Source organism: Chaetomium globosum, genomic scaffold (assembly GCF_000143365.1).
Source record: "Chaetomium globosum CBS 148.51 scaffold_2 genomic scaffold, whole genome shotgun sequence".
NCBI lineage: Eukaryota > Fungi > Ascomycota > Sordariomycetes > Sordariales > Chaetomiaceae > Chaetomium > Chaetomium globosum.
Genome location: NT_165977.1, coordinates 598,723 through 610,374, shown reverse-complemented (window position 1 = coordinate 610,374; position 11,652 = coordinate 598,723). Strand labels below are relative to the sequence as shown.

Here is an 11,652-nt window from a genome sequence, read left to right as displayed (position 1 = left end):
TTCGGGAGGGGGTGGATAGGAATTTTTGGGGGAGGACGCCGTTTTTGTTGGGGCTGACGCAGTTGGCGGAGGGGAATGCGACGGGCTGGCATGGGGTGGTGGTGGATGCGGCGGTGAGGTATTTTAGGTTGGCGCATGGGATGTTGAGGAATGATGGGGAGGGGTATACCAAGTGTGAGTGGAATCCGGTGGATTGTTCGTGGGGGCAGGTGAGGGTTCAGGATACGATTTTGGTGGTGCAGTGGTTGTTGGAGCATGCCGAGTTGGCGGAGGAGGATCAGGTGTTGTTGTGGGAGACGATGGATATGCTTTATGAGATGTCCAAGTTTAAGTGGGAGAATTGGTACAATGAGACCAAGTATCAGAAGGTTATTGCGGACCCGACGACGAACAACCCCTTGTTTCCTTATCTTCACGGGGTCAACGTCGGGCAGGGTAAGTCATCTCGATGCTCACTCCCCTTTTACCTAGCTTAGGGGTATTAACAGAGGGCAGGTCTCAAATCGACGGCAGTCATTCGACGGTTCACTCACAGCGAGTCACTCCTTAACACAACCTTCAACGCTGTGGACTGGACCTTCAAGTACAAGGGCGCCGCTTCTGGTACCATCCTCGCCGATGAGATCCAGCGGGACCTCGCCCCTTTCATGGGCTCCGAGCTGTGCACTGCCGTCGAAACAGGCTACTCGCTCGCCTACCTGTACCACGCCCTGGGTACCAACTCCTTTGCTGACCGCGCTGAGCTGGTCATCTTCAACGCCCTGCCCACAATGCTGGGCCACGATATGTGGTCGCATCAGTACATGACACGGCCCAACGGGCCCTGGGCCCTGAACCAAAACCGACTGCCATCACTCTTCACCACTGCCAACGGCGTTGCCACCATCTTCGGCCTGGAACCCCAATACCCGTGCTGCACTGTCAACTTCCCTCAGGGCTACCCCAAGTTCCTGGCGAACAGCTGGGGGAGAGCTGACAACGGGCTCGTCCACGCTTTGCTGAGCCCATCAACAGTGGACACGACCGTCCCACAAGTCGGACGGGTGGTAGTCAAGTGTGAGACGGAGTACCCCTTTTCCAACCGACTAAGGTACGTCGTCGACGCCGAGTCAGACTTTGATCTCTACCTGCGCTTTCCTTCGTGGGGCATGCTCTCCAAGTCGTTCTTGTCGCTTGCGGTCGATGGCGCCGCGGTGGAAAGCCTTCCCATGTCGCCGAATTCAGATACTGGGTTGCTTCGCGTGTCGGTGCCCAAGGGGCACTCGATACTGGAGTATTACATTGACTCCGCGGTTCGCGTGGAACAGAGAGAAAGGGCGGATGGCGCCGTGTCGGTTTATGTTGGGAACATTTTGTATGCCTTGGATGTCGGGGGGAGTGTGACCACCACGCTCCCTCACAGGTATTGGGATGTCCGCGGGAAGGGCACAGATGAATTCTCCGAGTATGAGAATGTCAAGGACAACTACTACAACTTTACGAAGCCGGTAAGTGGCGAGTCATTTATCTTTGGGATCTTCTTACTGATTGTAACAGTGGAACGTCGCCATCGACCCTTCAACTCTCGAATATCACCGCGGCGATGCCGACATCGGCATACAACGAGGATTCAGCGCTCTTGAAACCGACCGGGGACCCACCAACTACCTCACTGTCCAGGGATGCGAAATCGACTGGCCGGTCCGGGAGGGTGTCGCGCCGGATGTGCCCCCAAAGAATCCCACGTGTGTGACTGAGAGGCAGACGTACAGGATGATTCCGTATGGGCTCGCAAAGATTCATATGTCAGAGCTGCCAGTGATCAAGTCGGCGAGGCGGCGGGGTGCCAGGGTAGTATCAGGGAACATGGGACTTACCGAGGAGTCGGTTGGCTTTGACGGTCTAGATGATCTCTAGAGATTTAGAGGCGGGTTCTTCAATCTAGAATTAATCTATTTGCCATCATAACCTTTATCCCCATTGTGGCACAAGATGGCAGCGATTGCTACGGTGTCCAGGCTCTCGCTACGGGTAGTGAGACATCTGTCGAGTGGGGTTAAGCAAGGTATAAGCAGCGAAAGGTCGGACGAAGACGCTTCATGACCTCGACGACCAAGTCGGAATTAATCTTCTCTTCCACAAACCTTCGTTGTCCCACCTTCGGACTTTTAGCGCTCCACTACGATGATGCAACGGCACGGCAGGTGGTTATCCACGGATACGACCCTTGAACCGCACCAATACCCCAACTTCAACCTCTCCTGGCTCTCCTGGCCAGGCTTAATTGCCGGCTTCCAGCGACCCCGACCCACTGTTGACGCCGATCCCGCTACTTCCGCTGATCGATGCAACATCTGAGCACCGAAGCTCTGCGGGGAAGCCCTAAGAGGAAGGTAAACTTAACACCAAAGCTTACCTTTCCCAGTTTACCCCGGCCCCTCGAATGGGTTGATTGGTGGAATCCTTCAGAATCCCCATTACGAATCGACGCAGTCGCCATCCCACAAGCAAAGGATAACCACTGGCAAGGAGCCAAGGTCGCAGCGTCGCCGGCATCGTGCGACTCAAACAGCCCAGCCCCCTGGACAGGCACGACAGCCGATCGTCGGTGTGTCCAATGCCCCGAGAAAGCACCGTTACGCGCGGGGAACATGGGCCCTTCGGCGAGCAGGTCCCGAGGCAACGGTTTCCCCCAAATATGCATGTCTATCCCTTTTTCCCCGAGGGGGTCGCGGACTAGGTAGTACATACATCATTACCGTGGAAAGTGAAACCGCGCCACGATGGTGTCGAAAGGATTTTGGAAGAGGCGCTCCTTGCGGGTGCCCGACGACCAGCGGACAAAAGCGGCGGAGCTGACCCTGCGAGAGTCGATATACCCCATCGGCCTGGTCACCATCCTCTTCTTCCTGTGGGGGTTCAGTTACGGCCTGCTCGACACCCTCAACAAACACTTTCAGGAGACGCTCGACATTGACAAGACGCGATCATCCGGGCTGCAAGCAGCGTACTTTGGGTGCGTATTCTGGGTTGTGTGCTGGAGGGGCCATCGAATAACTGCTGACTTTGACCGACCAGCGCATACCCTCTCGCTTCACTCGGCCACGCAGCATGGATCCTCCGGCATTTTGGCTACCGCGCCGTCTTCATCTGGGGCCTGTTCCTGTACGGCCTCGGGGCGCTGCTCGCCATCCCCGCCATCATCAATAAATCGTTTGCCGGCTTCTGCGTCTGCATCTTCATCATCGGCAACGGGCTGGGCTCGCTCGAGACAGCAGCCAACCCCTACATCACCGGTAATTCCCACCTCCCCCCTTGCCACCCCAACATTTGATGTCTCAAGCGCACGAACACCCGAAGCTAACCAATCCCCCCCTCCCCCCTCCCAGTCTGCGGCCCCCCCAAATTCTCCGAAATCCGCATCAACATCGCCCAAGCCTTCAACGGCATCGGCACGGTCGTCGCCCCCGTCCTCGGCTCCTACGTCTTCTTCAACTTTGACGACGAAGTCGCCCTGCGCAACGTGCAATGGGTCTACCTCGCCATCGCGTGCTTCGTGTACCTCCTCGCCACCGTCTTCTTCTTCTCCACCATCCCCGAGATCACCGACGCCGACATGGCCTTCCAGGCCGCCGAGACCCACGCCGGCGCCCAGGACAAGCCCTTCCGCAAACAGTACCGCCTGTTCCATGCCGCGTTTGCGCAGTTTTGCTATACCGGCGCGCAGGTGGCCATCGCGGGGTATTTTATTAATTACGCGACGGAGACGAGGCCCGATACGGACTCGGCGTTGGCGTCCAAGTTTTTAGCGGGCTCGCAGGCGGGGTTTGCGGTGGGGAGGTTTGGGGGTGCTGCGCTGATGCATTTTGTGAAACCGCGGAAGGTGTTTTTGGTGTTTATGGCCATGTGTGTGGTGTTCGCGGCGCCGGCGATTACGCAGCGCGGGAATACGGGTATGAGCATGTTGTTTGTGGTGATGCTGTTCGAGTCGATTTGCTTTCCGACTATTGTGGCGTTGGGCATGCGCGGGCTGGGGAGGCATACCAAGCGCGGGTCGGGTTGGATCGTCGGGGGTGTGCTGGGCGGTGCGTGCGTGCCGCCGCTGATGGGCGTGGCCGCCGATCGGCACGGGACGGGGCTCGCGATGGTGGTGCCGACTATGTTCTTTGTGGCGGCGGGGACGTATGCCGTGGCGGTCAACTTTGTGCCGGCGTATCGGGATACCGTCGATGCGTTCTCGACTACGGAGGTTGGGTTGCACGAGCGGGGGGAGGATGGCGTGGTGGGTGAGGGGAGCGGAGGGGATACCAAGGCGGCCAGCGGGGAGAACCCCGATGTGGCCAACGTGGAGAAGGTTTGATACGTGATGGGAGATACCTTTTAGGGATGGTGGTTTATGGGATCGTGAATAGCAGTGGCCTTTCCATCAAGATATTCCATAAGATCCAATGGAATATGAGTGAAGAACGTGTTGAGAAAGTCACATTTGAACCTAGAGCTCACTGGTTATTTACTGGCAGCATCTGTAGACTCTTTGCTATCCAGCCGCCAACTCCGGTGCTTGAGGTGCAACTCAAAATTTAATGATCGGTTTGATGACCTGGATATCATTGCGTGTTAGTCGTGACTGGTAAACCAGGGGGAAAGTCCTTACGGTTCCATCTTTCATGTCGGAAACGGCCTTCTCAAAATCGGCAACAGGATAAACTTTACTTATCTTCTCGATCGGAAACTTCCCCTGCCTGTGGAGGTCGATGAGCTTGGGGACGAACTGTTGACCGTTAGCAAGGGCGATTTCGAGAATATGGTAGGGCTCCAACCTCGGGGGGATGCGAGTCCCCTTCGGAAACGCTGATCCACGTCTTTTTGAGCCCAAAGAAAAGGCCAACGTCCACCGTAATTTTCTCTTCTCTTGGTGGCGCCCCAACTGATGCCGCGGTTCCGCTGTAGGCCAGGCAGTCAAGCATCTTCTCGACAACCGAAGACACGCCAGTGGTGTCGACGGCGAAGTCCACCCCCTGTCCTCCAGTAAGCTTCTTCAGTTCGTCCACGACGCTGCCTTGAACAGTTGAGGAGTTTATGGTATGTGTGGCACCTATCTCTTTTGCCAGCGCCAGCTTTCTCTCCACGATGTCTATGGCGATGATTTGCTTGACCGGAATGGTTGCGGCAGCCATGATCGCCGCAAATCCGACGCTGCCCGCGCCGAACACAGCCACGGTTTGGCCCGGCTTGGGCTTGAAGATGTTGAGAATGGTTCCCGCTCCGGTCTGGTACCCGCACCCCATCGGGGAGTAGATCGCCATGTCCTGGGGGTACAGGCATTTGACCAGGCAGTTCTCATGCACCGCCGAGAATCGGGAAAATGACGACTGCCCAAAGAACTGGCTTCGGACGGCCCGGCCGTCAGAGAGTTTGGCAGGGGTACTCCCATCAGAGCGTATAATACCGGTCAGGTTGAGCGGTATGAACTGGGTGCATCGGCTGAACTGGTCCTCTTGGCAATGGGAGCACTCTCCACAAGCGGCAAAGGAAAGCAATACAGAGTCCCCGACTTGGAGTGACTTATTCTTGACGTTCGAGCCGATGCCCCGTATAATCCCTGCTCCTTCGTGCCCGGCAATGGCCGGAAACTGCGTAAGAGGACCGAAACCGCCCTGTTGGAGGTAGAAGTCCTGATATTGGCAGCAGTCAGTGAGGGCGGTTGGGAGCAAGTAACCCTTGAACACATACGGTATGGCAGATGCCCGAGTACTTCATCTCGACGAGTATCTCGTCCGACCTTAAGTCGTGTATGGTAATCGGGGTCATCACAAAGCCGCCTCCGACTGTGTCGACCACGAGGGCTTCCGTTTGGAGAGGGAATTGCATTTTGGCGGCGAGTATTCAGCTTCTGATGTTGATTGGAGACTTTCGAGTTAGAATGTTGTGGAAGGAGGAGATCAGCGAGGGGAGCGTCTTGCACCTGATACTACACGAGGGAACACTGCAGGAAGAAGTTCTCCGTCGTTATAATTGCTCGGGAACCGTCCTCCCCCGTTGTCCGAGTCTTGGCCGTTCCACAGACGGCCTTGAGCCTTTTGGTTGTATTGCATGGGCCCACATAAACATGCTTGCATCACCTGTGAGTTGTCACGAGTTAAATCGAGGTCAGAAAAAGCAGATATGGGGCGTTACTATGGATTGCCGCACGTGTCACCGCCAGTTCCTGGCTGGATGTTCAGCTCCTGCGCTTGAGAATTCACGCATCTAGGGTCTGAGGTAGCCAGTCCGCGACATGGATTCTGTCAAGCAACGACGGTTACCGTTTTCCGGTGCTACTAAACTATTCGAGACCGGCCATTGCAAAGTTAGGCACAATGTCAATCGTGACGACCCTGCGAGTATGAACACTCGGGTACCTGGGGTTTGATAGTGTGATGAGAGGTAAAAGAACAATACATGTAACTTCGTGTCACGTTGCAGCTAGAGGTATACCGTATCTGACTGAAACAGCAGATCCCTCACCTCCGAGGCCGCGTAAATGTTGCGTACAATTGGACAGGAAAGAATGCAACTGAGACTATTAGAGGAAGCGGCAAACCCGAAACTACGGAACGGTAGCCCTGTTTGGGTGTGTGGACACCGCCTTTGCAAATCACGTCAGGGCCATGCATATTAGAGGGGATCAACTTTTTGTTCACATTCTCCCGAACGATCTCAACACTGAGGTCTTTGAACACCACAAACCGCTTTTAGTTTAACCACTCAACGAGAAGCGAGCGCCGTTTAGGCACAGAAACCCGCGTGTCACCAGAGAAAGGGTGTTCATGACTTCGGCGAGCGGCATCATGTCACGACGTGAAGGGGTTGGCTATATCCTCAGGCAATTAAATCCCCTGAAGTATACGTTAGCGCAAACTTATCCCTCCCCACTTCAATCAAGGGCTATGCCACCGTCACCGTGCCGCGGCTTTTCGGCGGTACCACTATCTACGTGCAAAACTCCCCACGACAACAACCAGAGCATATAAACAGTAAAGCCCAACCGCCATCGATATGATTGCCACAACTCTGATGACGTGAGCATCAGAACCGCTCAGACCCCACGGCAAAAAGGGGCCAAGAAGCACCATAAAGACGTAACCCGTGTGGATGGCCGCTGCAAGTAGCAACATCACGGTATGCTTCCCCGCCCTACTACCCGGCGCCTGCAACCACTTCTCCATCCCCAAGCCGACAAGGAAAGTTGCAAAACACGCCAGCGGCACCGTAACCAGGGAATACACCCCGGCAAACTCCGAGACCCAGAACTGCAGCAGGTTAAACTGCGAGGCAAGACCCATGCCATGCCCAAAATTGAAGACCACAGAAAACAGAATGATCCCATAGGCAAAGATCACCGCGCATTCACCACCAATGCAGTAGTTCACCCAGAACGAGTCGTAGTAATTCCGGACTAACCAATCGGGTGTCCCCCCAGCAACCGAGTCGTCCTGGCCATCCGTCATGTCCAAGCTGTCTCTAGACAGCAGCCGTTTCAGAACAGGAGGCGCATTCTGGCCGGAGCCAGCAATACCCTCAGCCGCCGAGACAGAGACACGGCCACCCGTCATATCCGTCATCTCCAGGCTGTCTGCCGACAACTGCCTTCTCAGAAGAAGCCGCACCCCCGGGCCCGAGCTGCTGCTATCCCGGGTGGCGGCCGGTGGTTGGGGTGGGGCCATCGCGGCGGTGACCTTGGGCTTGGTCTCGACTGAGAGCGTCCCCACCACCCCCAGCACGGGCATCACGAGGAGCAGGACGGGCAGGATCTGGCCGTAGGTCCATTGCGTCTCCTCCTCGAGGATCTCGGTGTCAAGGGTGTTGCGTGAGGAGAGCAGTTTGACGGTGCCCCAGGCGAGGATGCACATGAGCCAGAAGAGCTGGGGGGCCGGGGGGGTTGGGCTGGGTTAGCGAGGGTCCGTGGCGTGAGATTTGGTGTGGTTGCATGGAGTGATAAAGAGGTCCCTTACCTCGGAGAGCATCGATGAGAAAAGGTCGACCTGGAGACGCAGCGTGAGGAGGAGGGCGAGGACTGGACGGGTTACGAGACGGAAGAGCAGCTTTTGGCGGAGGGGGGGTCGCCACGCCACCTGAGACAAGTCCGGGTCGCGGCGCTGGGAACGGGACAGCCAGAGGAGAATCCGGTGGAGCAGCCGGCTGACTGGGCGCGTCAGGAATCGGCTGGCAAGCGCAGAAAGAGGGTTGAAAAGCTTGATGCTTCGTGTGAGAAATGTGAAGACGAGGAGGGTGATGGAGAAGACTGCGCTCTGATATGGGCCGTTGTCTCCAAGGAAACTAGACTGAAACGTGCAGGGCCACGGGTATCTGTGAGAGGAAGACCCGTCAGCTGGGCAATATTGGGAGTCCCAAATGAGGGTAGCTGTTGTAGGTCGAAGAAAGCAGGCAGCTGGCAGGGCCTGCAGTTCGGTCCTAGTTAGAGTCCCCTTGCGGTCGTCGCTTGTGAGACCTATTGATGACCATTGGAAGTATGCCGTTGGGACAATTGCGGTGATCAGCATTGCGAGAAGAATCAGCGTCATGAGAAAGCGGATGTTCCTCTGCCATGGTCGCGTCGAGAGGTAATCTCGGACGGATGTAAGGCTGGACATATGGGCCACGGTCGAAAACCAGGCGAGGTATACCATGATCTGCCAGTGGTACGATGAGAGACCGCAATCCATGACCATGAATCCGCTGATCAAGATAGCTAACCCGGTGACCATTTGGACATCGCAGAGATTGAGAATGCTCTATATTTTGGTTAGCCCAGTGGAGCACAGTGTTGAGGGCTTGTTGAAGCGCCCACCTTGCGCAGGGCGGTAGAAAAGTCGGCGTTGATGGTGTACGCTGACCAGGAATTGGGGGCCAAACGTATAACTCGACGGATTATACCGCGAGCCCAGCCAAGGAACTTGACATCGATCGGATTCGGCTTGAGGATTGGCTCAATAAAGTAGCGTGACCATCCAATGTAGACATGTTGAGGCATAGGGTCGTAGGCAATAAGGTAGTTGATGAGCAGGACTACAAGAACGACATATCCTGTGCCTACAAACCCCACCAGAACCTATTGTGAAGAATTAGCATTGTGCAGTGCGACGGCTGCGATCTGGAAGAGGCTGGTGGACGGACTCCTGTTCCAGATATGTCATTGTTGGCTTCCAGATCCCTTGGCTCTAGACTTGTGCAATCCAATGCTGGACATCGGTTAGCCATTGCAGACTTCTTAGTCGACGGTGTGCGGTAGGCCGATCTAGTGCAACTACGGGTAGGGTTAGAGCGAGAGCATTTTGAACAAGAGGTGCCTTGGACTTGGCAATAAAATGGCGTAGCAAAGGATTCTGAGACCCCTGACGGACCTTATCGTGTTGCCTACGTGCGCCACTCAGCTGGGTGTCTAATGTGGCATCAACACCTACCCCTGCCATGCTCCGGAAAAATGAGAAGGGGGAAACCCATTTAAACCGGTATCAATTGGTGTAACTATCACGTGTTCAAATATTGTGCATTATTATACTCCCCATTAGGTACGTACCTTGTAAAACGGTTAAAAAAGGTTCAGACAACCGGATAAGCTTGTCTGTCTCGCGGTATAAATTTATAACCTGTATTAACTATAACTATCTAGACTTAGTGTTGGCTTCACTGATATGAGAATAACGGACCCTTGTTGGATGTTCATCTGGAGGTCTCGGCCCTTGTTTCCTGGCCCGCTGACCGTGACGCTACACAGCGCAACCTGGCTTTGTAAAGAAGTCAACACATGAACTTGGTTTATATACACAGGAGTTATTGGACGTGGCTGCGGATTGTCCCCTTGAGCAACCTAGAAGGCAAGCACCGACGTCCCTTCAAGTCATCAAGTGTACCAACAGTCCAAACGAATCCGCGCCGCTATACGCGATCTTGAACCCCTAATCGAGTGTGAAGTGACCGTCTAGACAAGACGTGTTGTAAAAACAAGGCCCGTCATAAAATAGTGAAGTGTCCAGAGATCAGTCAATACAGTGACCTCCATTTCAAAACACCGCCACTTAGGTGGAGGCCACTTAGGTATTCAGCCATCATGGCCTCCATACTCCGACAGACCACAGGCGGCATCGTCCCTTCGACTGATTGTAAAGGCGACAAGTCCAAGTAGATGCTATTGTAGATGGCCTGAAGAATGAGACGCCGATGGATTGCTAGGTGGGGGCGCCCGGTTGCGGAAAGCAGTGTGAGTGAGCGGTAGGACCTTTAGAACCGAGGACACCGAACACTGATGCCCCTTCCCCCGAAGGGTGTGACGTTGTGAATTCGGAAACATATGTCCTTCTACTTGCTGCTGCTGCCCAAGAGATAAGTAGGTATCCTTCGCATTGCCGTGGTCTCTTTTCAGTTTATTCTCGACCGTTCTCCTCCTCCTCCGTCACCCGGAAGCCTGCCTCTTCCGGTCTGCTCCGTTGCACCGTGCATATGGTTTACCCTTTCCCTCCGCTCGCCTCGCAAAAGTTACCTGCAGCGCACGATCCACCGACAATCCACACCGAGGGGGGATTCTGCGGGGTGAAGATCATCTAGAATGGGCGTCACAACACGGCGATGCGAAGCACAGCCATTGTGTCATCCCCATTTCATAACGGCGGGGCGCAGCTTTGCTCGTGGAGTCTGCCCGTGGCCTAGAACTTTGCGAGTAGGTCGCAGGATGGTAGACCGCTGTCCATTAATGGCTGCGATGGGCGGCGACAAAGGCTCGTTGGTGACGACAATACGAGATGCACAATTCAGCTGCAAGCTTGATTGGGCGACCGTGACTGACATGGCCACAACGCATCGGAGCCTCGTGCTGCATCGTCCTCTCAGACAGGGATCTAGGCACGCGAGTGTGCCCATATTTGGGATCGACGACCGCGAAGATGCAACCGGCCGCGGACCGGTCAAAAAACCGTTTAGCCCGCCGTTGGGGGGAAAGGCCCATGTCCTTGCAACCCCTCACCGGACGTGTTTGTTTGCCTCATATGCCTTGGTAGGCAAAGCCGAGACTGTGACCGTCACTGCATGTCCCCGCCGGTTGAGGGTTGCCCCGCGTTTTCGTGTTGGGTAGGTCTTGGGCGGGAGTGTTGGCGCTTGACACGCTTGACAGGGCGAACATTACGAGCCTTCCTGAAGAGGGGTTCTTCCATGTTCAGAAGGAGTATTAACTCCATGGTACCAATGATAGCCTGTACAAGATACATGCCGCTTCGGTTGACCTGTGGTTGGCCCTGAAGATGCGTTCACGCGCCTGAACCGAGAGCCTTGTCACGCACTGGGAAAGCCCTGAACGTCCTTGGCGCTGCAAGAGAGAAGTACGAGTAAGGTCAGTTGGGAGAGCGAGAATCCTCGCAATGCGAACTGTGTTTCGGCAGCGATGCCAGTGTAGTTTGTGGTGTATAAAGGCTCAACCATCACCGGCCCATTCCATGAATCCTCTATCTCCTCACCATCACTGCCCCGGCTGCGACACTTTGTCCGCGTCTTGAAAAGATCAATCTCTCTGCCTTGGTGTTAACGACCCTAGGTAAATACCGCCACGATATGCAGGAAGCACGTCTACACCAAGATTTACGAGTGCGGCAGGCGTGTGAAGGAGGACATCAAGTTCGATCCTTGTGGAAACATGTCGGCGGA

The 11,652-nt window shown here is 55.2% G+C and overlaps 4 protein-coding genes across 4 annotated transcripts; 2 read left to right on the top strand and 2 right to left on the bottom strand.

Moving 5' to 3' along the window:
* Positions 1 to 153: 153 nt before the first annotated feature.
* CHGG_02317 (uncharacterized protein) lies at positions 154 to 1,896 on the top strand (the record flags this gene model as incomplete). The annotated part of the gene is made up of 4 exons (XM_001228832.1): positions 154 to 174; positions 243 to 435; positions 514 to 1,487; positions 1,537 to 1,896. The coding sequence occupies 4 exons, from the start codon at positions 154 to 156 to the stop codon at positions 1,894 to 1,896; spliced, it is 1,548 nt and encodes a 515-aa protein (XP_001228833.1).
* Positions 1,897 to 2,762: 866 nt separating this feature from the next.
* On the top strand, positions 2,763 to 4,339 carry CHGG_02316 (uncharacterized protein; the record flags this gene model as incomplete). The annotated part of the gene is made up of 3 exons (XM_001228831.1): positions 2,763 to 2,995; positions 3,058 to 3,275; positions 3,369 to 4,339. 3 exons carry the CDS (start codon positions 2,763 to 2,765, stop codon positions 4,337 to 4,339), a joined length of 1,422 nt encoding a protein of 473 aa, XP_001228832.1.
* Positions 4,340 to 4,552: 213 nt separating this feature from the next.
* On the bottom strand, positions 4,553 to 5,850 carry CHGG_02315 (uncharacterized protein; the record flags this gene model as incomplete). Its single annotated transcript, XM_001228830.1, has 4 exons — positions 4,553 to 4,579; positions 4,634 to 4,750; positions 4,800 to 5,654; positions 5,713 to 5,850. 4 exons carry the CDS (start codon positions 5,848 to 5,850, stop codon positions 4,553 to 4,555), a joined length of 1,137 nt encoding a protein of 378 aa, XP_001228831.1.
* Positions 5,851 to 6,947: 1,097 nt separating this feature from the next.
* CHGG_02314 (uncharacterized protein) lies at positions 6,948 to 9,431 on the bottom strand (the record flags this gene model as incomplete). Its single annotated transcript, XM_001228829.1, has 4 exons — positions 6,948 to 7,883; positions 7,974 to 8,753; positions 8,810 to 9,070; positions 9,363 to 9,431. 4 exons carry the CDS (start codon positions 9,429 to 9,431, stop codon positions 6,948 to 6,950), a joined length of 2,046 nt encoding a protein of 681 aa, XP_001228830.1.
* Between the last annotated feature and the right edge of the window lie 2,221 nt (positions 9,432 to 11,652).